Source organism: Rousettus aegyptiacus, unplaced genomic scaffold, assembly GCF_014176215.1.
Source record: "Rousettus aegyptiacus isolate mRouAeg1 unplaced genomic scaffold, mRouAeg1.p scaffold_m13_p_1, whole genome shotgun sequence".
Taxonomy (NCBI): Eukaryota; Metazoa; Chordata; class Mammalia; order Chiroptera; family Pteropodidae; genus Rousettus; species Rousettus aegyptiacus.
The window spans coordinates 166,248,950-166,273,519 of NW_023416284.1; the positions used below are offsets into that span (position 1 = coordinate 166,248,950).

General features: G+C 35.2%; 1 protein-coding gene across 2 annotated transcripts in view; it reads right to left on the reverse strand.

Annotated features, from left to right (window-relative positions):
• The window catches only part of TXLNB (taxilin beta), a 42,520-nt gene extending 18,281 nt beyond the window's left edge, over positions 1-24,239 (reverse strand). Inside the window, exons 1-6 of one of the 2 annotated variants that reach the window (XM_016132674.2) lie at positions 24,088-24,239; positions 21,759-21,872; positions 21,420-21,614; positions 12,920-13,011; positions 7,074-7,244; positions 179-373 (exon numbers count right to left, since the gene is read on the reverse strand). In XM_016132674.2, coding sequence (XP_015988160.2) covers positions 179-373; positions 7,074-7,244; positions 12,920-13,011; positions 21,420-21,614; positions 21,759-21,858 — 753 coding nt within the window. In that variant the 5' untranslated portion in view covers positions 21,859-21,872; positions 24,088-24,239. Of the gene's footprint in view, positions 1-178; positions 374-7,073; positions 7,245-12,919; positions 13,012-21,419; positions 21,873-24,087 lie in introns of both variants that reach the window. The other variant, XM_016132673.2, reaches the window with a different exon arrangement.
• Positions 24,240-24,570: the final 331 nt, after the last annotated feature.

Sequence of the window (24,570 nt, forward strand, 5' to 3'; positions counted from 1 at the left end):
TTAGCCAGGTATTTCGTAATACCATCTGTTTTTATTTGGCTAGAGAAGAAATTCAACCCTAAATGTTAATCAGTTGAGAAGGCTGGCCATAACTTTCTTATTAACCATGTCCCGCACCTTTCTAACCCAGATCAGGATCTGTATGTAGTGCTTCTAAGTTGTTTGATGTGGTTCTCACCTCCTCTCTGAGCTCATACTGATCAATGATGCTTTTCAGTTTCTCTGCAAGTTCCGTGTTCTCCTCACACAGCTTCATATTTCGCTCACTCTGCTGCTCAATCTGGGCTTGGATATCTGTCAGGGTACTCTGGAAATGACTTGTGATCTCCTTTCTTTTCTCTTCTTCCTCGCGTGCCCGCTGAAGGGTTTCCTCCTGCAGACAAAAAGCAAAATCTTTTGTTATGCCGGTTTGCATGCACCCCAAGTTGATACAACTCAAGGTTAGGTCAATGAAAGGATATTACTGTGTAGGGAAAATAGGATTTTTTCTTAGTTCTTTAAACTTAATGTTGCTCAGCCCCCACCCAAATAATCATATGAACAAAGGTTTCAATTGTGAACACACAACCATTCAGAGCAGATTCAGTGGGAGTCTTTAATTGATAACTAGTGACGAATAGGCTTATCTTAAAGATGGTGGGTCTCCTGCTGAGTGAATAAACTATAGTGATTTCTAACAAACATGTAATCACCCGTTTTTGATCTCTTGACTGTGGCCCGGAAAAAAAGCTACTCACTTTACTAATTGATAAGACCAATCATGCGTTCCTTTGGTTTAGTATAGAAAGAAGAAGAATAGAACTTATATTCCCCTATAAAAATTTTGGCATATTAATCACATAAATGTATTATCCAAGTTTTGTAAATATAAGTGACCACAATGTATGTAAACTTTCTTGGTAAGAAAAAAACTTTCGTTGAAAAACTTGAAAAAGAAACTGAGCCGGAGATCCATCATAACAATTCCAGAATGTAAAAGGAAATCTTAGAAAAAATGCTGAATACTTTTTTTTCTAAAGAACAATCATCCCATGTGTCACATAGGGTAATTGAAATGTTCAATGTAAATTTTAAATCTGAAAGCAATATTAAGTTTCAGATCTTCTTTAATTCTAAAATGAAACATCTAATTTTCCCCTCTTCTGCTTTGTTAACATTCAAGAATTGGAAATTAACTTTTATATCATGTCTGTTCTCTTTTCTCCTAAAACAAAACCCTCCTTCATTGCTAACTACTAATAATGTACCCAAATTTCCCCCATCTCTATATTGAAAATTGTTTGCTTTGTGATTGTTCCTTTCATTCTTTTAGAATAAAGGGCTTAATCTTGCTACATCATACCAAAGATAGAGACACTGCTGACAGCGATATAGACATTTTAGGATTCCTTGCAGTTCTCATTAATTGTTATTATGAAAGCTTGCTTCATTGTTGGCAAGTAAAATTATACTGCATTTAGTTGCCTACTGCAATCACATTATATAACAGGATTTTTAAAAAGAAATAATTAAAACAGAAGTAATTGTGCAAATCTTTATTATGATAGTAGAATAATGTGATCAGAATAAAAACTGATGCTGAAAATATATGTTCTGGAACTATTTTAATTCATCGTTAAGTGTCCTCTTTCCTCTATAATATTTACATAATTTCTAACTCTAATATGACTGCTGATATCAGAATCATAATTCATTTATGGTATAAACATTTCATGAGTGACAATATCTTAAGGATATTATATAAGATATCTGTACTTCCCGATCTGGAGAAATTAACTATCAGAGATCTTATTTCTCTGAAATTTGTATGCTGACACTTATTACATATATATTTCATCAAAAACATTGAAAATGAGTATGACCATTTTTTAAGAGCAATTGAATATACATATGATAGTGATTGTTTCTTCATTGCTCCCGATCAGTTTAGAAGTCAGCAAGTACCTAGTCAAAGAATTATAGACCATAGTCTGAATGCCATTGACATTTATAACTATTCCATCCGTAAATAAATGAGTAAATGCAAGAACCATCTCATGCTGTCCAGCAAGTCTGAGTTTTTCACTGGCAACTGGCTACAGAAAGAAGCTGCAGATGTTATGATGGCATTCAATACATGTCATACACATCCTTGGCCCACGAAATGGCATGTTGCATTTTACGTTGTGTTGTTTTACCATGAGAAAAAAATAAATCTAGCACAATCTTATGAAATTTGAGTCAATTCATAAAGAAAATGCAATGATTTAGACAGTGAGATAAATTATTCTCTATCAAGAATATTATTCAAAGTTAAAATTAATAATGCAAAGAAGATCAACGGACAAACTCTGACATACCTAAGAATACAAACTTTGCAAGCATCATTGTACGTCTTAGAACTGGTGCTGTGCCTGGCAGTGATTCATAGGTGTTCAGTAAATATTTATTTAATGAATTAATGGATTATTAATTTACGCATAGATATTTGAATAGCTTGGACTAGATGATTCTTATAGGCCTTTCTACATTAAAATTCTGTGACATTCTGATAACAAATCCTACTTATTCCTATACTAAAATCATGTTACCTGCAACATTCATCTCTTGCAAGGCAGTTCTTTTTCAATATAATTTGAGGCTTGGATTTATTGCTTTGAATATATGTAGTATTTTGTTGAAATAAGTCCATATCCCAGACTTTTACTGGTTCTTTTTCCAAATTATCCTATATTGTGAGGTTTGGTGGAATTTGTTTGTTTGTTTGTTTGTTTGTTTTTTACTTCAATTTTCATAAGAAATAGGAAAAGTTAAATTTTATGGTGATGGAAAGAGTCTGTTATACACTCTTTTTCTATTTCTTCCCAAGCTTCTAGCATGTGGATTTTCAATTCAGATATACTTAGACAATTTCACTAGTATGACCAAGGAAGTTTATATCATGCTGACCCTTCTGCAGATAATAATTATAAACTCTGGACAAAATTCAGAAAACAACTACTTAAAGACACTGGAGAGTAAATGAAATCGGGCAGATTCTGGAGAGAAGTTGACACCTGTAAAAGAGGAAATGGTATATTGTAAGTTTCCCATTTTTATAGCTTTTAGCTTGAAGGAAGACTGCAATTGGCAGGTGAATGGAATGGGTAAAACTCTCATAGAAAACCTACCATCTTTGAAGAATAAGAGTACGGCGTTCTAGTCAACTATAGCTACTGAAAAGTGAGGGGAGATTCCAATGAAAGAGAAAGTCAGGGTGAGAGCCATAAATTTTGTGAATAAACTCTTCCCAAATTTTGGCTGACCCTGAACACATATATACAGGTCAGAACCAAAGCCTTCTGATTAAGGAAAAAATAAATGAACTACAATTGAGTTGCTGCCCAGGAGAGGCAGTTTGTAGTTTGACTCAAACAAAGTTAATAACCTGCTTTAAAAAATTCCATCATTCTTCAAAGAGTGTAGTAGAATCCATATTCTCTACAACATAACAGCCACAACATCCAAGATAAAAATCTACAATGACTTAACATATGAAGAACCAAGAAAATATGACCCATTCTCAAAAGAAAAGATAATTAAAGCAGGCCTATATCACAATAACCTAGAAGTGGAATTAGCAGACAAGAATTTAAACAGAGGTATGCTCATCGATATAAAGGAAAATATTATCTCAATGAATGAAAAATAAGAAATCTCAGGAGAGAAAAATAATCTATAAGAACTAAATGGAAATTCTGAAGTGAAAAGTTAAAAAATATGAAATTTAATTATCGCTGTGGACTTAGAGCAGAATAAAGATGAGAGAGGAAATAGTGATTATGAAAACAGACCCATATAATTGATCTACTCTGAAGATAGAAGAGAAAAAAGATTGGTGAGATTGGTGAACAACATGGAGAGAGACTCAAGGGCCTGTGGGACAATATCAAAAGTTCTAACACACATGGAATTAAAATCTTAGAAGGAAAGGAGAGAGAGAGAATGGGGCAAAAAAATATTTGAAGAAATAATGGCTGAAACTTCCCCAAATTTGGTGAAAGACATAAATTATAGATAGAAGAAGCTCAGCAAATCCCAAATAGGATGTATATGAAGAAAACCACAGTTGGGCATAAGGTAATTAAAGTTCTAAAGAAAAACTTCAAAAGTAGCTAAAGATAAATGACATCATATACAGGAGTACAACAATTCAAATAATTGTTTATTTCCATTATTGAAATTATGGAGGCCAGAATTCAGAATCTATAAAAGGTTGAGAGAAAGAAAGAAAAGGAAAAACATCTTGTGAAACTGGAATTCTGTAACCAATGAATAATAAAAGCAAAATAAAGACATTTTAAAGGTAAAAGAAAAGAGAGAGAGAGAGAGAGAGAGAGAGAGAGAAAGAACTACCTACTAGCAGACCTGTACTATTAGAAATACTAAAAGAAGTGCATTGGGCTGAAGGGAATGATGTCAGATAGAAATGTAAAGCTTCAGAAGCAATAAAAATCATCAAAGAGGTAAATATCTGGGTAAATACAGTTTTGCTTTTAATTTTAGAAGAAACGTATATAGTATTTAATGTAAAAATTCTAACACTGTCTCATGGGCTTTGTAAATGTATGTAAATGTAATACTTATAACAATTATAGCTTTAAAGATAGGGGCAGTAAATGTTTCTACATATTATATGAAGTGATACAGTTTTAACTCCAGGTAGTATTGTACTAGTACTCTAATTAAATGGCAGACTTTGAAAAGTTAAGAATGTATATAGTAATCATAGAGCAACCACTGAAAATGCACAGAGGTATAATTAAAAATCCAAGAGATAAATTAAAATGGAATTTGAAAAATATTCACATAATCCGAAGGAATGCAGGAGAAGAACAGAACAGAAAACAGAGGTAACAAATAGTAAGTAAATAATAAATAAAATTGTAGATGTAAATCCAGTCACTATGACAATTACATTATATGTTAATGGACTATACTCTAATTAAATAGCAGATATTACAGAATTAAAAGAAGCAAAGTCCAACTACATACTGTCTATGAGAGATGCACTTTAAATATAAAGACCCAGGTTGAAAGAGATCTATCATGCCAGCAAAAAGGGTAAGAAAACTGGAGTAACTATATTGATAGCGGATAATGTAAACATCAGGATAAAGATTATTATTGATAATTATTATTGATTATTATTTTATCACATTTCATAGTGATAAAAGAGTCAAGTCACCAAGGAGACATAATAACCATAACTGTGTATATACATTATGTTAATGCTTCAAAATACATGAAGCAAAAATTGACATAATTAAAGGAAGTAGAAAATTCCACAATTATTCTAGGAAATTTTAAAACTCCATCCCTCAGCAATTGGTAGAACAAGATAAAAATTCAGTAAAGATATGAATGATCTACAGCCAGTAGTTACTTATGAAACATTACATTTAATATCTGAACAGACATTCTTTCCAAGTGTGTATAGTATGTTCGTGAAGATAGACAATCTCTGATAGGCTATAAAAATGAACACATATAAATAATCCCTGGGTAAAAGGAAAAAAATCAGAAGGGAAATTAGAAAATATTTTGAATTCGAATCCTGATTTTAACACTTAGAATATGTATGACCTTGGACAATGGACTTGGATTGCTGAGACTCAGTTTGTTCAATAAAATGGAGATATTAACCTTCATAAGATTGTTGTGAAGATTAAATAAAATCATCTATATAAAGCACTTAGCACAAGTCTTGGCATAATCATGATACTTAATAATTCCATTTTTCACATTTGGAGGCCATTATTGAGGGTGTGTGGGTATACCTACAGTGTCTCCTGGCACTTCCATCATCCTGCCTTCAAATGCTACCCAAACACACCAAGCCATATCATTCCGCTTTTTAAAACTCTTTGTTGATAAAACTTCCCACTATATCTGTCTTAATTGCGCTCCTTACTATATAGCACTCCTGAAAGACAGGAGATTTGTGCAAACACAGAGCACTATTACTTGAACACATATCTTGAATTGAGCATGATGCTCCTATTCCCAGGCCCCCACCTCATCTGGGTTTCGGTTGTCCCTGGAGTTGTGACACCAGAAACCCATCTCATACAACTCATAATTTGAGAGAGTTCATCATACTAGATTCTCATTTCCCAGATATCAAAAAGACAATTTTGAAATATGAAGAGCCATTATCTTCTATATTTTTTGTGTGTTTAGCTTACTTCATTGTACGAAGTCAGCAATGATCTTAATCTCTCTGTTTCTTTAAGTATTTACTTTTAAACATGTATAGTAATAACTCTCTCACAGGGATATGGTGTCTAATTAATTCTTGTTTGTCAAAAGCTTTAGGATATTCAGCTGGAAAGGGGATTGTGGACGCATGGAGTATTATCTTGAAGAGCCCTGCATCTTGCTTTATTGAATGAAGCTAGTGTCTATACGTAATCAAATTAACCACACTGCTAGAGGCTTATGCTGTAATTAATGAAACTCATGCAGACTGAATGAAGTCTAGTATTTTTAGATTGAATAATTAAGTCTGAAGAGCTTCAGTGTTTTTTCAAATAGCTCCTTTTTTTTTTTTTTTCAGTTGACTATTGACACTTTGGTTCTCAGTTTTGCTTCACTGTGGCAATTAGTTTTGTGTCAGTTTATTTCATGTCATGCAGATTTTATTATCATGCCAAAAATGTTGCATTTTTACAAGTCTATATTTTAAAGAGTAGCAGTAAAGCCTACCTTAAAAAATAAAACATAACAACTCAACATAAGTAAAAGGTAAGGGGAACAGCACACATTTTACTTAGGGCCTGCTCTGTGTCAGGTACTTACTATACAGGGACCTTGCATATGTACCTCATTTAATTTTTTCCCAACCACACAGTGAAATTGGTATAATCCCCATTTTGTAGATGAGGAAATAGGCTTATAGGAGGTAAAATAATTTATCAAAAGTCAAAAGCGAGCAAGTGGCAGGAGTAGTATTTGAAGTCAAGTTTCTCTAATTCTAAAGCTTATTCTCTTTCATGAGTAGAAATCTGTGCCTACGCAAGCAAAGCATGTCATGCAGCCCTTGTGACACATACCTTCAGTGTCTTGTTGTGTCTCTGCAGCTCCCGGCACAGACTCTCCAGTTTGCTTCGAGCGAGGATAGCTCTGCTGTGTTCACTTTGTAACTGGTCCTTTTCTTTTTGGATTTGTACCTGTTTCTTTTGTAGGAGCTTGAAAGTCTTTTGCTCAGTGCGATGTTCATCCAGCTAGACATGGGCATGCAAATGTGAAAGAAAATGGCAGAAATCTCTTTTGAGTTGATATGAAAAAGGAGCAAAAGAGGAAATGCCTAAAGAGCACTCTGATTGCTTGGAAACTTTTTTTTGTTTGCTATTACCACTGTCCCTATGGAGTCAAATTAATCTCATCTATGTTACTTTTGTAGTACTTGTAGATATGGTTTTTAGAGCATAATATTTACAGGTTTTTCCTTACCATCACTGTTATTACTGATCTCTTCTAACTTTAATCTTCTTTATCTGATTTAAAAATAACTTTAGTTTTCTTGAGCCTATCTAATGATGTCAGTCAGTATTAGTAAGGCATGTCTCAGAATCTGTAAACTGCCAGAAGTCATAATAATTAATGCCTTGTGTCAGGGCAATGGTCAATGGTGTGTCTGCTTGGTTTACCTTCAGGTCTCAATAGTCTTTCTCAAAATAAGCTTATAGCAACTATTTTAAAAAGTGGGAAAGAGAAAAGCAGCCTCCTGGTAAATAGAAGATGAAGTCTGTGGGTTGTGAGAAAGGAGGAGAAGAGAAAGTACCCCTTGGTTATCTAAGCACTGACATTTGTCACCACATTTTCAGATATTTCCTTAACTTGACTTAACTTGACAATGTGAATGGCTAGTATTTGTAACATGCCCTGCTCTCCGTCTGCCTGCACATCCTCTGTGCTTCTTGCAATAAATCATGACAATTGTTTTTGATGAGCACAGGTGGGGCTTCTTCTCATCCTCCTCCAGCGGCCATAACTAAAGTATCAGGGACAGCATAGAAAATGAAACCAAAGTACTCCCAGACTTTTCTGGGTGCTAAATTTCTGGGGTAGGATTGCCAGATAAAAGGTAGGACATCCAGTTAAATTTGAATTTTAAATAAATAACAAATAAGTTTTTAGCGAAAATATATCTAAAGTATTGCATGGGACATACTTTTACTAAAAAATAAAAATTAAAAAAAAATTGTTGTTTGTTTACCTAAAATGCAAAGTTAAGTGGGTGTTCTGTAAAAGTACACTCAGTTAAATTTGCCGACATTTTCATGGAATTATAGTGGGGCGGTGAGAATTTGGAGATCAGCCTTCCTGAAGCCACCAGAGATTAGCATACTGTGAGAGTGTGCATCTCAGACTGACAATGTGTAGAGCCATTTCCTCTGCTTGACTAGGTTTGCTGAGAGCCTGAGTGTGCTTATGCTATATAGATGATCATCCTAATAATGACCTTGTTGGCTAATGAAGAGGAACAGTTCTTCTTGGGGAGCCCCTGGTTGCTTCAGGACCCCAGATGTTCCTGGTGCCTCACATAATGGTACAAGTAGATACACACATGACATGAGCCTTGATACTCATTTTAGTTCCTCCATCTTAAAAAAACATGTTTTGTTTTGTTTTCTGAACTAGAAAAACAGAACTGCCACACTTTCTTCAGTTCACGTCTTTATTTATTTCCTTCCTCCCTCCTGCCACACTGAAATGTCCATTATAAACCCTTGGCAAATTAAGTTAAGGATATTCATACATGATATTCTTTCTTCATGTTTATGGCAATTTTTAATAATTTGTGAGAATTAGCATCAAGAGAAACTAGGTCTATATTACTATAAAAATTGATTAAAAATGATATCCTTCTTGAGGTTCAATTGGAAGATTAACGATATTTTTAATGTATTTTTAATACTCACTTCCTGTTCGTAGGATGCATGAGGTCCTCTCACTTTGCACCATGTTTATCAGGTACAGGTGAAACTTCTCATGCTTATGTCTGGACTTCAAGGGACCTATTGTTCTTCCTTGAGATTTGTATATTATTATTGTCATTATGGTTAGCCTTTAGCTTTTGAGATTAAACCATATGTCAGGGTTTCTCAGCCTGAATACTGTTGACATTTTGGGCCCGATAATTTTTTGTTGCGGGGGCTGTCCTGTGCATTACAGGCTGTTTAGAAGCATCCCTGGCCCCTACTTGCTAGCTGCCAGTAGCACCACCCCCTTCGATTGTGATAGCCAAAATATCTCCAGACAGACATTGCCATGGTGGGCAAAATTGTTCCCATTTGGGGAACACTGCTTTATGTGATTTATCTGATTCCGAGGAAGTGGATACTCTACATGTGTTTTATAAGTTGAAAGAGATAATCTTGGCTTGTTCATTGACCATTCGATGTCATAGTTTTTACAGCAAAATCAACACATAAAAAATTTAATTAAGTCTATCTTGCTTTGTTCTAAGTAAAAATCCTTCACTCTGATGATTTTTTATTTTAGAGTATGGCTAATTTTGTTTAAATACTTCAGACATGTGAATGTGTATGGGGTTTCTTAAAGAATGAAAATCATCAACTAAATCAATTTCAGTTAATGCTGGCTTTGTGATTTAATAGTACATTTAGGGTTCTTCTATACATTGTAACAGGCATATACAATTCTTATCTGCAAGTTCTCATGTTTTCTCTTTTTTATTATTAAGTTAAAAAAGTAAAATTCATGCTAAGTACTAAATTAGAACAGTATTAGCGATGTTGTTGTAACTACATTAAAATTGAGACCATTTGCCGAAAGTACTTTTTCTAGTACTTAATTTAGTCCTGGGGTATCCTTATTTATTAATAAACTTATTCTTATTTATTAATGAATACTATGGTAGATAACATTACAAGATTCAGAATCTGTAAAAATGAGTGAGCTAGAGTGGCAGTTTGAATCACAACTTTGAATATGATAATTTATTCTTTCTTAACACTTACATTTTAGACACTTTCTATATTAAAGTCCAAATCAGTGAGCAGGGAAATAGGTTTTAGTCTCCAAGTAAAAGATTGCAATTCCTCATAATTTTTCCTTTCTGAAAAGAAAATGTAATGAGGTTTTTTTGGGGGGGGGGCAATTTTCTATTTATTTTTTCTAAAATCATCTTTAAGGTTTTAAAGTTTATTATAAAACATGATATGAATGCCAAAGTATTTTTCCAGAGATCCTATCAGTGGTTACAAATTTATAAAGCAAGTATCAGTGTATCCATTTTAAAATAACCTCTGTGGGGGTGACTGCTTGGCTAAGAGGGAGAGTAGGCGCAGGGAATTCCATGAGACCAGGGTGAACAGCCTTGGCTCATGAAGAAAGTTTGGGTCAGACCAAAGAAGTGGTTCTTCTTTGATGTGCTGCTGAGGGACTGCAGCAGTGTAAGTGGCTTCCTGTGCGAGTCTAGAATGCTGCCCAGTCCAGCCAAGTATAGAACATGCACTGGAAACTAAACATGAGTGGCCTCGATACGAGTAGGTAAATCAAAGGAGCAAAGGGAAAATGATGTGGAAAGTATTAAAAAGAGCCAAGATGGATGGGTGAGAATGGGGGTCATGTTTTTTGGAAAAATATTATTTTTGACACCTAACATGTTATGGCATTGAAATTGTTCATAGATGGTTAATAGCCAATGTTAAATAAGTTGCAATAAAGTCGATGCACTGATACTTGCTTTATAAATTTCTACCATTCTTTTGGAAAGCAATGCAGTCATTTAAAAACATTCATACTCTTCAATTTAGTAATCCCAATTTTGGAACTTTTTTCTAAGATCATAAAAAGAAGAGAAGGAACAGATCTAATGTATGATTTGTGATTTAAGAATGTAATGCAATGATATTTGGTAAAGCAAAGAGTGGAAAGATCTAAATGTCACAAAATTAAAGAACTAGTAGATAAGGCCACTTAATGGAAAATGACATAGCTTTTACAAAATATAATTAATGAAGACTATACAGTACATAGGGAGATGTCTGTCATATGAGCCAAAAACCAGATACACAATTACAGTTGGCTTTTGAACAACATGGATTTAAAATGTGTGGGTCCACTTATCCATGGATTTTTTCAATAAATACTTTTATTTTTTTCAATAAATATATTTTATCTTCCTTAAAAATTTTAATAACATTTTCTTTTCTCTAGCTTACATTATTGTAAGAATACATACATAACACATTTAACATACAAAATATGTTTTAATCGTTTATGTTATCTATAAGTCCTCTGGTCAACAGTAGGGTATTAGTAGTTAAGTTTTGGGGGAGTAAAATTTACACATGGATTTTTAACTGTGCAGGCTGTCAGCACCCCTAACCCTAGTATTGCCCAAGGGTCAACTGTATCTCACAAAGGTAATTATAATAAAAAGTATCTCTGCATATGTAACAGAGCTGGAAAGGAAGATGGATAAATCAAAGTTTGTATTTTAGATTATGAGATAGAGATATTTTGAGGTTGTGTATTCAGCATTTTTCTTATATTATCATGACGTAGTTTTTGTGATTAAAAAAATAATTAAAAAGTATTGTTGGCAGAGTTAAGCATTCAGCCAGTCATTTGGGGTTTCAGAATTTCTCTGGGTCTATTGCATAATAATTCAGCATAACAGATGTGTCAAGATAAAAGAAAAAAAGAACAGGAATTATAGGACTGAAGTTAGAATGAAAACGAAAGAAAACAAGTCACTCATTAAACTCTAGCAATAGGGATGAGATGTAGCCAGGGACCTGAGAGTTTTGTAGGTATGAAGCTTATTTGGTTTTCAAGGTCCTCTTTTTTAAAATAAAAAACAAAAAATATAATTAAGAAAAGAGAATTACATCCGGGGCCTCAGAGGAGCCCCTGCAAGTGAGAGGCTCTGACCCTTAAGCTTATTTGATTGCAAGGCAAATTCGTCTTCAGGAGCAGATTGACCTACTGCCTGGAGGAATTGTTTCACTGTATGTGGATGTAAGTTTCACCCTCCTGTCACTGCTCTCCAAAAGAAATAAGTGAGAAAAAACTTGAAAGAAAAGAAGCAGAAATGAGAGAGGAGCACATTGCCTTGCTTCGCTTGAGAGGACGCCACTTCTCGGCTGTTAGCTACACACTCGTGGTAGTACATAGACTTCTCTTCATGGAGACCAGACAGGGTGGTGAAATGAATGCTTCTTTTCCAACTGGCGTATTGCAGAAGTACCAGTGAGGAAACAATGCACATCATGGATTCTCTGATGCCTGGGAGTAGCTTCTTTTCTTCCCAGTAGCCCTAACTTACTGGGAGAAAGACCACATGTAGGGGACCTAGAACAGGGCACAAAACTGTCTATGTCAAATCCTTTGCCATTGTGGGGGAGTGGAATGTAGATCAAAGAGAATAAATGACTGACTGATTGATTAACTAACAAGCATTAAGACCAAATGAGAATCTGTCACAAACTGAGGAAGTAGGATTAACTCAACTCTATGCCTTCTTGAGGGGCCCCCCTCAAAAAACTGGGGCACAGAACCAAATGAAAGTTTGACTTTATGTTGGGTGTATTTATGTTTTATTGCAAAGCCAAAAAAAAAAAAACCTTTAAAATATCTACAATTTTTAATTATCTATAATTCTCTCATCTATCCCCTAAGTTATATACATACTTGAAGGTGGAGTAAACTCCAACTCTATCCTCTTTCCCCATTTTGCTGTTATTCTTCAGTTTTTCTGTTTCTTTTTCCTGTAAAAATATTCTTCTTTTATGAATTCTAGCTTTGGCTTGTCTGAGGTTACTGGTCACAGTCTATAGTGATGTACCTGAAAAGCCAACAACCTCCTTTCCTTGGCTCTGACTGAAGCCTGAATCTTTCTGACAAAAAGAATTAAAGATCTTACCAACTCAGCATACTTCTTAAATAAAAAATCAAGCTTTTCTTCAGGAGTCTGTAACTTGTTCAGGTTTTGCATTAGCAGGTTAGCTTCTTTACCTTAAAAGAAAAACAAAAACGTAAAGACATTTTTAAAGTGAGTGCTGACCCCGAAGTCGGAAGATATGGTATGGAAGTTTAGCTTGTCCACTTGGGAATTATTGGCCATCCTTGATCAAGCCATTTAAACTATCTGAGCCTCCGATATCATTTTCTTTCCCTATAAGAAGGGATGACATCTACCTTATAGAATAAGTGAGAAGTTTGAGAAAATATGTGGTATGGTAGCAAGGTGATAGTAGAGTTTCAACAAATATCTGCTATGACATTAGTCCCCAAATTTTCATCCCAAGAATTCATTTTTGTCACTCCTTCCCCCCACGTATTCTAAATGTTCAAAGAATTTTGAATATTTTGAAAATGCTCAAAAGAGTATAAAACACTGCCTTTGTGAAAGAACAAATCACCCATTTCCCTACATTATTTTAAAAATAACAAAAAAAGCAAAAAAGTCCATCAAAATGTTTGATTACCATGAAACAGCCAGCACCGATACATGGAGTTGCTAGAATTTCAGCCCAAAGCAGAGAAACTTGACAGTTTAGTCTTTTTTTTTTTTTTCTTCTGGCTTTATTGAAATACAATAGACAATTGATTGCTCATATTTACATTGTACACACAATTCAATGAGTTTTTTTCAATTATAGTTGTCATACAATAATGTATTAGTTTCAGTTGTACAGCATAGTGATTAGCGATCTATATAACAACTCACAAAGTGATCGCCCTACTAGACTGTCTTTTTTTTTAATGGTGGTGTTCTTTTAGTACCCCTTTCTTCTTTTTGGGGGGAACCAATTTCTTGTTCTTGTGTGTGAACCCGTTCCATGAGGTTTGGGTAGGAATAAGTCTGATCATATTTCCTACCAAGCAGAACATGAAATCAATAGAGAGAAAAAATGGACTCAGGACAGGCAGGGCCTGTCCCACAGGCCTTTGTGTGTCTTTCTGGTTATAGGTTTCATCTTCCTGGGCCTTCACTTCTCCCTTCCAGACCTTAATCTCTGTTGGCAGTTTCAATTTTTGTTCCTAGTTGGAGTTTATGCTCCATAAATCTCATTTGTTCATGATTATTTGATGGTAAGCTTTGGATTCTTTTCCTTTCCTCATTGTTCTTCCTTTTGTCTATTTCAGCTCAAACTGTCGGATTTGCCTTTCTGTGAGGCCCAGAAATCTTATCTAAGTAGCCACTGGGCTGAGCATCGGGAGGGAGAAAGGGGTGATGAAGTCTACTTTTACCAGTGAGCATATCTTTTCAAAGTCCTATCAACGTGCAAGGGTGACGATCACTCTATCTAATCAGAGTAGGGAGGTCAAGCCACACAGTAGAACCTATGTTTCCTGACATAAATCTGCTTAAGAATATTAACAATTTTGACAACCTTTACCAAAAGATCAAGCATTTCCCCTCTGCTGGAATTTTCACTTTCATCCTGGACGGGCAGATAAATCATAGAATTAGAGTTGCCAGATAAAATACAGAACACAGGACGTAGTTATTCTGAAAACAATTATATATTGTTTATCTAAAATTCAAATTTTCCTGGGCACCCTGTGTTTTTATTTGCTAAATCTGGTAATTCTAAATGGCATCAAAGAATTTTAGGTCTAGCAGGAACTTCAAAGAGCACACAGACAACTGGTTAATTTTATAGATAAGAATCTAAGGCCCAGAAAGTCCAAAGTTACATAATTAGTAGTGGCAGAGCCAAGGCTTGAATCCAAGGCTGTCTACTTGCTCTAAATCGCTCTACTCCCATGTGGAATTTTAATGCCAGGGAAACCTAGAGAAATAAAAGAAAACTTTTTTTTGGAAAGAAAAAATGACTTCATTTGTAACAGCTGGTTTTGTCTATCTTTGCCCCGTGAGTCAGTTCATATTAGAGACATGGCCTGAAATAGGGCAGAAGGTAAGTATGAGTGGTGCCCAACCAGCTATTCAATTATGGCCTGCGGCATAGCGCACTGCCTTTAAACTGATCATCACTGCTGTCCCACCCCCACTGGGCCCAGTCTTTGAGTTATTTTTCTGGCAGCAGGGATGAATTTGCATTGTACAGATCAAGCCATCCCTTCACCCTTGCCTTCAGTCTGTAGAAGGTGCCCACATGAAGACTGCTATCCTTAGTGCCATGTGTTACAGGCAAGAGACTACACTGTTGATCAAATTTGGCCCAGGACCCAGCACAGTATTTGGCCTGTGGCAAGTGCTCAGTAAATGTTGGTAGTAATGGAACAAAATAAAGCCAACCAGTACGCATTAGTGTCGTGTCAATCAAATGAATGCTGTCTTGAAGACAATTGTGTGATTGAGTAGAAGAAAGATAGGTCTTCCTGTCATTTGTGACATTTAGTGTGTGCTAGGATACCTCACAGTGTGAGTGCAGACATATAAAACCATTACATGTGCCATTTGGGGGAGAGGAAACTCTTGAGTGAGTCCAGTGGTTCTCTTTTTCTTCCCCCCATAAATATCTTCTCTCTTTTTTGTTTTCTTTAACTATGAGGAGAAGGTTTTTTTGTTCTTTTTTGTTTTGTTTTTTTTGTTTTTTTTTTTTGATCATCACCCCACTTGAGGTCTCTTCTCACATGCTGTTATTTTGTATAGAAGGGTAACACTCAGGAGCATCAATCTACCATTCAAAATGATTTCTCCCTTCAACAAACAATCCAAGAAACTGAAACCAGGCAAGTGCAGGGATGAATTTGTGACATCATATAAATTTGTGACATACATTTGTGACATCAGAGAGCTTAGTTTTTAGACTTCCATTGATTTTGCTGGACTGGAGTGGTATGTGGAATTATCTTTGAGGAGGGGAATAGACAGAGAGATTTGCTCATCTTCTCAGGCTGAAGTTATAATTACATGGAAATGGGTCATTTGGTGACACAAAAGGAAACATCAACTTTATTCAGATGTTTTTTTGGGAAGGGATGATCTGCCTTTACTCCAATGTGTCATTTTAAAGCAATGTAATTGCAAGATTAGTCACAAAGAAAGCCAGTGACAGACCTGAAGTCCCCATTAAAGGTGGCATATAGCCAACAATGTGCAGAATGCTCAGTTTGCTTCTAAGTCTACATGAAAGTAGAACCATGGTGCAGCAAGAACAAACATGTCACACATGGCTGTGGCTTTTGACATCGTTGTAGACTGTGGGACTATTAGAATATGAAGGAATTATTTTTACCTCAAAGAAACTAAAACTCTTAAATTAAGACAATGAAATCAGCTATAGAAATGTGAAATGGGATTTTTTCTTAAAGTTTTAGCATAGTAATGACTGTTAATATGAAGTTCAGTGAAAAATTATATAGATTTTCATGAGTGCTCAAAACTATGCTTTTTTTTTTTCTTCCAAAATTATATTTTAGAACTTTGGTGCTAAAATTTGGTCATGGATGCACATGTATGCCTCTCTTTTCTCTTCCAAATTTCCGAGTGTGCTGGGAGAAGCTTAAAGCAGTAAAAGATTGTGAATGTTCTCTTCAAATGTTAGACCTAGAATCATATTTCAATGTTAACTTTGTTTTCTCTCTAACATAAAGACAATAAGTATAATAGAAATACTTTCCGAGCATCTATAGGTATCTTTTAAGGTAAATATGTATATATATGTATGTATGTATGTATGTATGTATGTATGTATGCAGATTGGAAAGATAGTATAAATTTCATGTATGTAGATAGGAAGGATTAAATTCACACTAGACTAAGGTTGGGAGACCTGGGTTCTAGAACTGATTCTGTCATCAATTATTTTAGTAACCTTTTCATATACTCTTAAGCTCTCTGGGCCTCAATTTTCCTGACTATAAAATTAATGGGTTGACTAAATGGATCCTGAGATTTGATGATTCCATGACTGAAAAAGCTTTATTTTTAGCTTGATTTAGATAACAACAACAATAAAAATAACATTGTTTGGATGGCATATTAGTTTTCCTAAAATGTTTTGGTTCACTCTTAAAATGTATAAAGATTTTCTTACCCTTACTGTTACCTCTTGTAGTCATGGTTTTTGTTTGTTTTACTTGGTTTTATTGACTATATCAATTTTGAAATACTGCCTTTCCTATATTTTCTAGTCACATTGTTTTCCATTTGGCTGACATTTCATTTCTCTTGTATTTTAATGACCTTATTATATATACGTAATTGGAAATTTGGCTTCTCACTCATTTGGAAAGTGGACCTGGACTTATTAGGTCAATTGATGATGTGTTCAAACTACTAGCAAATTCTAGGCTATAACTATAAAGAAAACTTTCTTAAAAGAAAAAAACTTTTGAGTCTAATAATGAGATGATTCCAGGGAAAACAAAATAAAGCAAACTTTATAATAAAAAAGAAACATGTCAGGAGTAGTAGTAAGAAATGAATACATCCTATCCCTTGGCTCAGAAGAGAGTACTAATAATTTTGCTTGGGACATATTTTTCTCTCTCCTTCTATCTATGTCTCCAAACCCTGTTCTCCTTTTAGAACCTGGCCTAAGTTTTAGCTTCTCTATGAATCTTCTCATGAACATTTCAGCCTCTGCTGATTCTTCTTCCCCATGAAGTCTGGTCCCCAACCATCTCTTCTAGAAAATTTAGCATTTGTTTCAAAGCAGCAGTTTATTATTCTGTTATAATGAAACTAGAAATCAAGTTAAAATGGATAAAACAGACCATCTGAAAAAGTGACCTTTCTAAGGCAAAGTAAGTAAAAGGCTAAACACATTTTAGAATACAAATGTCCTACTCAAGGTTTCTCTCAGAAAGTAGAACTGGAACTCACCTGTAACCAGAAAGATGAAACCCATTAACTGAGCTGAGTGACTGCTCCTCAACCAATATACTGTTTATTATAGTATATCTTTGGTTCTGCACTGTTAATGACTTCCGGTTAATGACTTGCTTTCTTTAGGACTAATCTCACAATCACATCAACTAGTCAACTAGTTGAGTAACGTTTTTTTTTCAGTCTTTAAAATTCTCTAAGCTTCAATTGCCCTGTCTACTAAATTAGTGGGTTGACTAGATGGATTCTGAACTTAGAATGGACCTGTGGATCAGCTTTGTTTCTCTCCTGGCCTTATGTTTCAGACCTATGATTTCCTACTCAATCAGTTGTCAACTTAAATATTGGAAGATATATTATATTTTATCATTGTTTTATGCTCATTACCATGTGATGCTTATGTAGCCTACATAAAGCTGACAGAGAAATAATTAATAAGATGCTTGTGACTCTGGAAAATGGGGTGGGAAAAGCAAAAGGGAAACTTTAGATGTTAACAGGATGTGTCATGGTGCTCTCTAATGGGGAATCTGCCAAGGAGAAAGTGTCTCTACCAAATAGGAGGATGTCTATCATTTAAAAGAAAAATAAGTCCTGAGTGCTTGGGTTGTAGAGATATTTTTCCAATATTCAGAGATATTCTGTGAAAGAAGGATATTGTGCTCCGATAAATTTAGGGTACGTGGTAAGCTATACTCATCAGTACTGGAGATTTTCATTGTCGTATCTATTAAAGATCAGAGACCTCTGGCAGCAGGAAAACTTTAACTTGGTCTAAAATCTCAGATATCTCAAAATTGGAAAATTTGGAATATTAGAGAGTGAGAACATTTCAGCATCTCAAAAATACCAATGAAGCAAATATTATCTGATAAACATACAATAATTAAAAACTCATTTGATCAAATATGTAAGTGAAGTCTAAGGATATATCTTCAAGTATGGAAGAATGACTTACTAAAATTCTATAAAAGTTCCAAGTAGATTCTAAGAGATTACAATTGGCACTTTCTATTTTCCCCAAAATGTAGAAGAACCACTTTCTGAAGCATCAGAATTATTGCCTCTATAATTCATTTGTGTCAAAATTACCCAGGGTGACTTGGCCCCAATTCAGACCTACCAATTCTGAATTTCTGTGCTCAAAAGCAGCATTTTTGACAAATTCTGTATTTGATTCTAATGCACAGTTAAGTTGGAAAACCATTGGTCCAGATGACAGTGCATTAATTGCTAAATGACCAAGAAGCCTGTTAAAATCACATGCAGACTGAGTAAGGTTTATAATGATGGTTACATATTTAGATTAGCCTAAAAATGTTGTTTTAACTCATGTTGTAGCTGAAATAGTACAGTGATTAAAAGAATATGCTGATAGTATTCAGAGGAATGGCATGGAAGGGCGAGCAGCTTATACACATGTAACGGCAGTAGATATACCTGGGAATTCTGATCCACAAATGTTAGTTCAGGTCAAATACACTCAAATGAAATTTACTAATTCATAGATAGTGGCAGAATTGTATAATTTTTTCTCTATTTTTTTTGATTATTTGGTAATTACGAGGTTAATACTAATTTTGAAATAACTCATAGAAGGCAGAATAGAAACCAAAATTGGTCATCTTTAACTTTACTTCTATTTTCTTCATATCTATCCCCTCAATACAACATAAAAACATTTCTATGTAGAAGTAGTTTCAGAGTGGCAAAGTGAAAGAAGTTTACTGGTTAGTAACACTTGAAATCATTCACCTCTGAGTTGTGATTTTGTATTGTCTTATGGAAAGTTTAACACTGACCATTGCAAAGGGGCTATTTTGAGATGCCTTGGAAAGAGAAGAAAAAAATAACTCTAACATAGAGCGACTTTATTCTCTTTCCCAAAGTTCTAAAACACTTGATGATTCCAATGTTGCATGTTAGAACTTGGTATTATCTGGGTTAATCTTTTGCTGGGCGGGTCACGTGTGCTATTTGAATGTGTCTTTTAGCCCTTCTTGTTTATATACCTGCTAGCAATGCATTTTAAGCATCGTAGAATAATATCCTATGCTAGCTAGCATGGATGTACTTTTGGGTTCATAGATCACCTATGACTGGAATATGAACCCAGTTTTGATTCCAATTCCCACAATCACTGCTCTTGATAGATTCTCCATCCAGCCTGAGCGGCAGGCATATAAACAAATGATTGCTGCAGAAAATTTAATGGAGAGCTAAGGAAGATGATGCTAACTCTACCTGGGTATGTCAGGGAAGGTTTCCCATAGGAGGTGTGTTTGTAGTGAGTATTTCAGGGAAATTCATGAAGAAAGACAGGCAGAGGGGCTTTCACATGTGAAGTAACATATTTCCGATAGTAGCTAAAATATTAGCTCTCTCACCCTTTCTTTCATAACCATTTTTGGTGTTACCGATCCCTCATGCTTTCCTAACAATTTTCCCACATCTGCTTTAGCATCTATCCTGTATAATAAATAGTTTACATGTCTATTTTTTCTCCATAGCTAGGGCTCCTTGACTAGAGACATGATAACTTATTTATCTTTGTGCACCTACCACCATGCCTCATGAAGACTAGGCATTAACAAATATTTGCTGAACCAAATAATGAGAGCAAGAATATTTTTTATAATTATTGATATTATGAAATTGATATATTTCTGAAGAATTTTGTTAAATACAAATATTTTATATGGTAATGAATATACTACTAAGTGATCTAATTGACAATCATTTTATATATACAAAACCATCCATATATTTATGTTTTGTTTAAATCCAGATTATACTATCTTTGCCTTAAATAAGTTCCCTTTTATTTATTCATTCATTCAGACTTACAACTAATATTACTGAGCATCTAGCATGTGCCATCCATTGTCCTAGATAGACATTAGGCATCTGATGATGTTCAAATATATACACAGTCCCTGCCCTTAAAATAAAAGAGCAGGTAGGGAAGACACATATTAACCCAATAATCACAAAAGTAAATGTATACTGTCAAACACTGATAAATGCTAGAAAGGAAAGATATATAATACAATAGAAACAGAAAACAGACTTTATCTAAGGTTGGGCTATAAGAAAATGCTATTTGATTTGTGAGCTAAATGATGAGATAAGTATCCAGAGGGATGAACTGGAGAATAGGTAGAGATTTCTAGGTAGAGCAAATAGGATGTACTCAAGCCCTGAGAAGGAGAAAGTATGGCAGGTGTAAAGAACTGAAAGAGAAAATCAGAATGACTAGTTATTAGATAGCAGTAGTCATGGTGGTGATAGGAATAGAGTGTTCAGGAAGGGGATTCTGTAGGGTAGAGTGATGAGAGAAAATGCTGGAAAGACTGGTTTGGGTTAGACCATTAGGGCCTGAAAGACTATGCCAAGAATTCTGGTCTTTTCCTAAAAGAAATGAGAGGCCGTTGAGGACAGAGGGTAGGTTTCTAACATGTTGAAAGTTCACTTTAGCTCTCCTGAGGGGAATTGACTGGGGGGAAGTACAGCAATGGAAGATGTTAGATTTAGATAAACGTTTTAGTAAAGGTTGGAGGAAGTGCCCTTTTTAGGAATAATTCAAAGAAAAATCATGTATTAGAACATAAGTACTTGCCTAATCCTTTCAGGATTTTCTTTTCCAATTTTTGCTCTTTATTGCTGACAGGCTCTTTGGCTGTGGGTGGCTCTCCAGAAGCCACAGGTTCTCTTTCAGGGTCTTCGGTGGCCTCCTCACAGTCTCCATCCTCGTTGTCAGCTGGTTCTGAGTTCTCAGGTTGCTCCTTGGCTGTAGGGAGGTTCTCGTTTCCTGCTGTGACAACGGCAGACCCATACGTGTTAATGATGTCTTCCAGTTGTCTATTCAACTCGTCAGAGATGTCACGAGTTCCTGTTTCAGGTTGCACATCTGCCTCCTTCGATGGTGCTTGGAGTGGGGCTGAGGAATCCTGATTACCTTGCTTCTCCAGGCCATTCTGACTGAGTAACGATGAACTGTCCACTGGAAGTGTTGACTGTGGTTCTCCTGAGAGCTGTGCAGAGTGATTAGTCTCCATACTGGGAGTGGTACCTAGTGGTAAGCACAGTCAGGCTTTATGTAGTTAACCTAGTTCCATCCAAACGGGCACTTACTAATTACAGTTTCTAACATGGAATGAATGTGCTTTCACAAACCATCTATACAGCAATTAGGTAGGAACAGAGGGAAGCCATTTTTCTAAATCGAGTCATACTATTAGCCTATTTTTGGTTTTGGTCTTTAAATTCTAGTAATATCTCCTACTACTGACATTAACAGAGTAATTCAAGACATTGTTTTTCATGACCCTCTTTGTCACTTTGCTTGGAATAGCCAGTTTGTGTTACCATTCTTTTATATAATTCTATGTAGATTTGCAATCATCGGAAGTACATGGATGTATACATTTAAAATATTTAAATTTTAAATGGTGTTAAAGTTAAGATATTTTAACTTTCAAAGTGTATTTAATATAAGAGCCACTGAACTTGCTAAAATCTTTCATAATAATAATGTTGCTAAGTTCTATTTTAATCTATAAATAGAGTTGATTAATATCAGTACATTAATATAAATGAATTATTATACTAGATACAAGAGACTTTTTTTTTCTAGTATTCTCCTTTTCCCAGATGAATAACATATAAATACTAATGATGAAAACGGCTTTTTTGAGGTTCAAGTTAACATCATTTTTGGGAAAAGATGAGAATGAGGGAAAGTGTAAATTAACAAACTATATGGAAACATGGTGATGCTCATAATAATAATTCTTTGAATTTCTATAATTTTTTTTTGTTTCAAGATGAAAACTGACTTACTTTTAGAAAACAAAAACAGATAACAACTTTCTCTTCTAAGTCAGGAAGCTCTAGGATAACTTAATAATATTTAAGATATAGCAATGTTTAATGAATGGAGAGAAAACAAAGAGGGAAATAATCCAGATATAATATGGACTCTTTGGAAATAGGGAATACAGAATGAGCTGAATCAAGGATTCCAGAATTACTGGCTATCACCATTTCTAGAGTTGCAATAGATTTGGCTTAGACCTTTAAGTTATGGTGCATTTTATTTTTAAATTATAGTTAATGGTGATGCTGCTAATTAGCAGGGTAACAAGGGTAACAATATGACAGAGTTTTCACAATGCCCTGGTTTAGCTGTTGTGTGGCATGATAGCAGAAATAGAAACATACCGCTCTACGCACTGCGTGGCTTCCCCCTGTTTTTAGGGCAGAAGACATCAACGAGAACGGAAAATTGAATGTACAGACACTGCCACCCACGTGTGGCCCTCGTCAAGTACTTATCATCTTAGAAGGAAGTACTTTTTTCTTTTACCCATTTTAATCCATTAACCTTATTATCAAATGACACGGTAAACAGCTTCATTATCGTCATCACTGGAGTTTCTTTAGCCTGACCCCTTCTGGTTGGGCACAGTCATCTATATATAACTTAGGCCTTGGCTAAACGTGCAGAAAGACACATGGCACCTGCTTCCAGCCAGAAGCTATTTTAAGCTCTTCTAAATGGAGCCATGGCATTTAGCACTTGATCCTTGAAAATCAAAGGAAGAAAGTACTTCTTAATACAGATGGAAGAGTAAACATTTATTGACACAAATCCATCTGTGGGTTTTAAAGTGTTAGAAAGTCTTCTTAGCATGAAATAAAATCTAAAGTAAACCAAACTTCAAAGCAATGAATTTAAAACTGTCTATGAGAATTTTATTGTGGTTAGTCAAAATGCAAGTATTTTAATTATACTAGCTTTATTCTTTATTCATCAGAAGCCACAATCGTTAGTGTTTTTATATTAATCCCATGGATAGCCTTTAAACTCATGTTCCACTTTTACTTGAAAACAGAATAACTGAGTTATTGTAAACCACAGGACACCTCAATTCCTAAAAGTAGCCTCAAGGAAAAAGACAAAGTTAAATAACTCTGTTACTTTTTAAATAGTCTTTTTCTAGACTAATTAATTTTATAACAAAAATTATTTCTAAATTTTATCTTCCATAAACTGTATTGGCCGCCTTTTCCTTCTCTGAGAGAGAATTTTTCACTTTTTCTGGCCGTCCCAGCGGATTATATCACACACACATCCCTTCCTGAGCAACACATTTTAATTATAAATAAAACAATGGAAAGTTCTTCAACAGTTCATCAGAAATCTCAAAGTTGCAAGTTTTGAACACCGCAAACCGCACCCCAGATCTTCTCACAGGGCTTGGGGGAGTGTTTGTCATACTTACCAGAAGACAAGGAGCTAAGCAGAAAGAGAGGAAGGGGAGGCAAGAGGCAGCAAAAACCTAGTCAGAAATGCAGAAGAAACAGCAGGAGACAGGCAGGCAGCTGTGTCCTCACAAGGGAGAGAGAAACCAAACACACACACACACACACACACACACACACGCACGCACGCACGCACACGCACACACTGATAAAGCAGCAGGAGAGCATGAGGGGGGAGGGGAGGGGAACTTGTATGACACAGCAAGAAAGAAATACACCCAAGCTTCAGTAGCTGTCTCCTGGGCAAATGTCGTAGAAAAGAGAAGCAGCTGGCAGATCTTATCAGATTTCATGTTTTGTCCTTTAAAACATTTAAACTCAGGATATAGACCCTTCGCTAGTGCAATTTTTTTCACCATCGCTGTTCGTTTGGCCAGGGATTGTTTTTTCTTCTTTCTTGGTTTATTTCCAGTGCGGTCTGTGGTTCATCTCCTTTCCCGCCT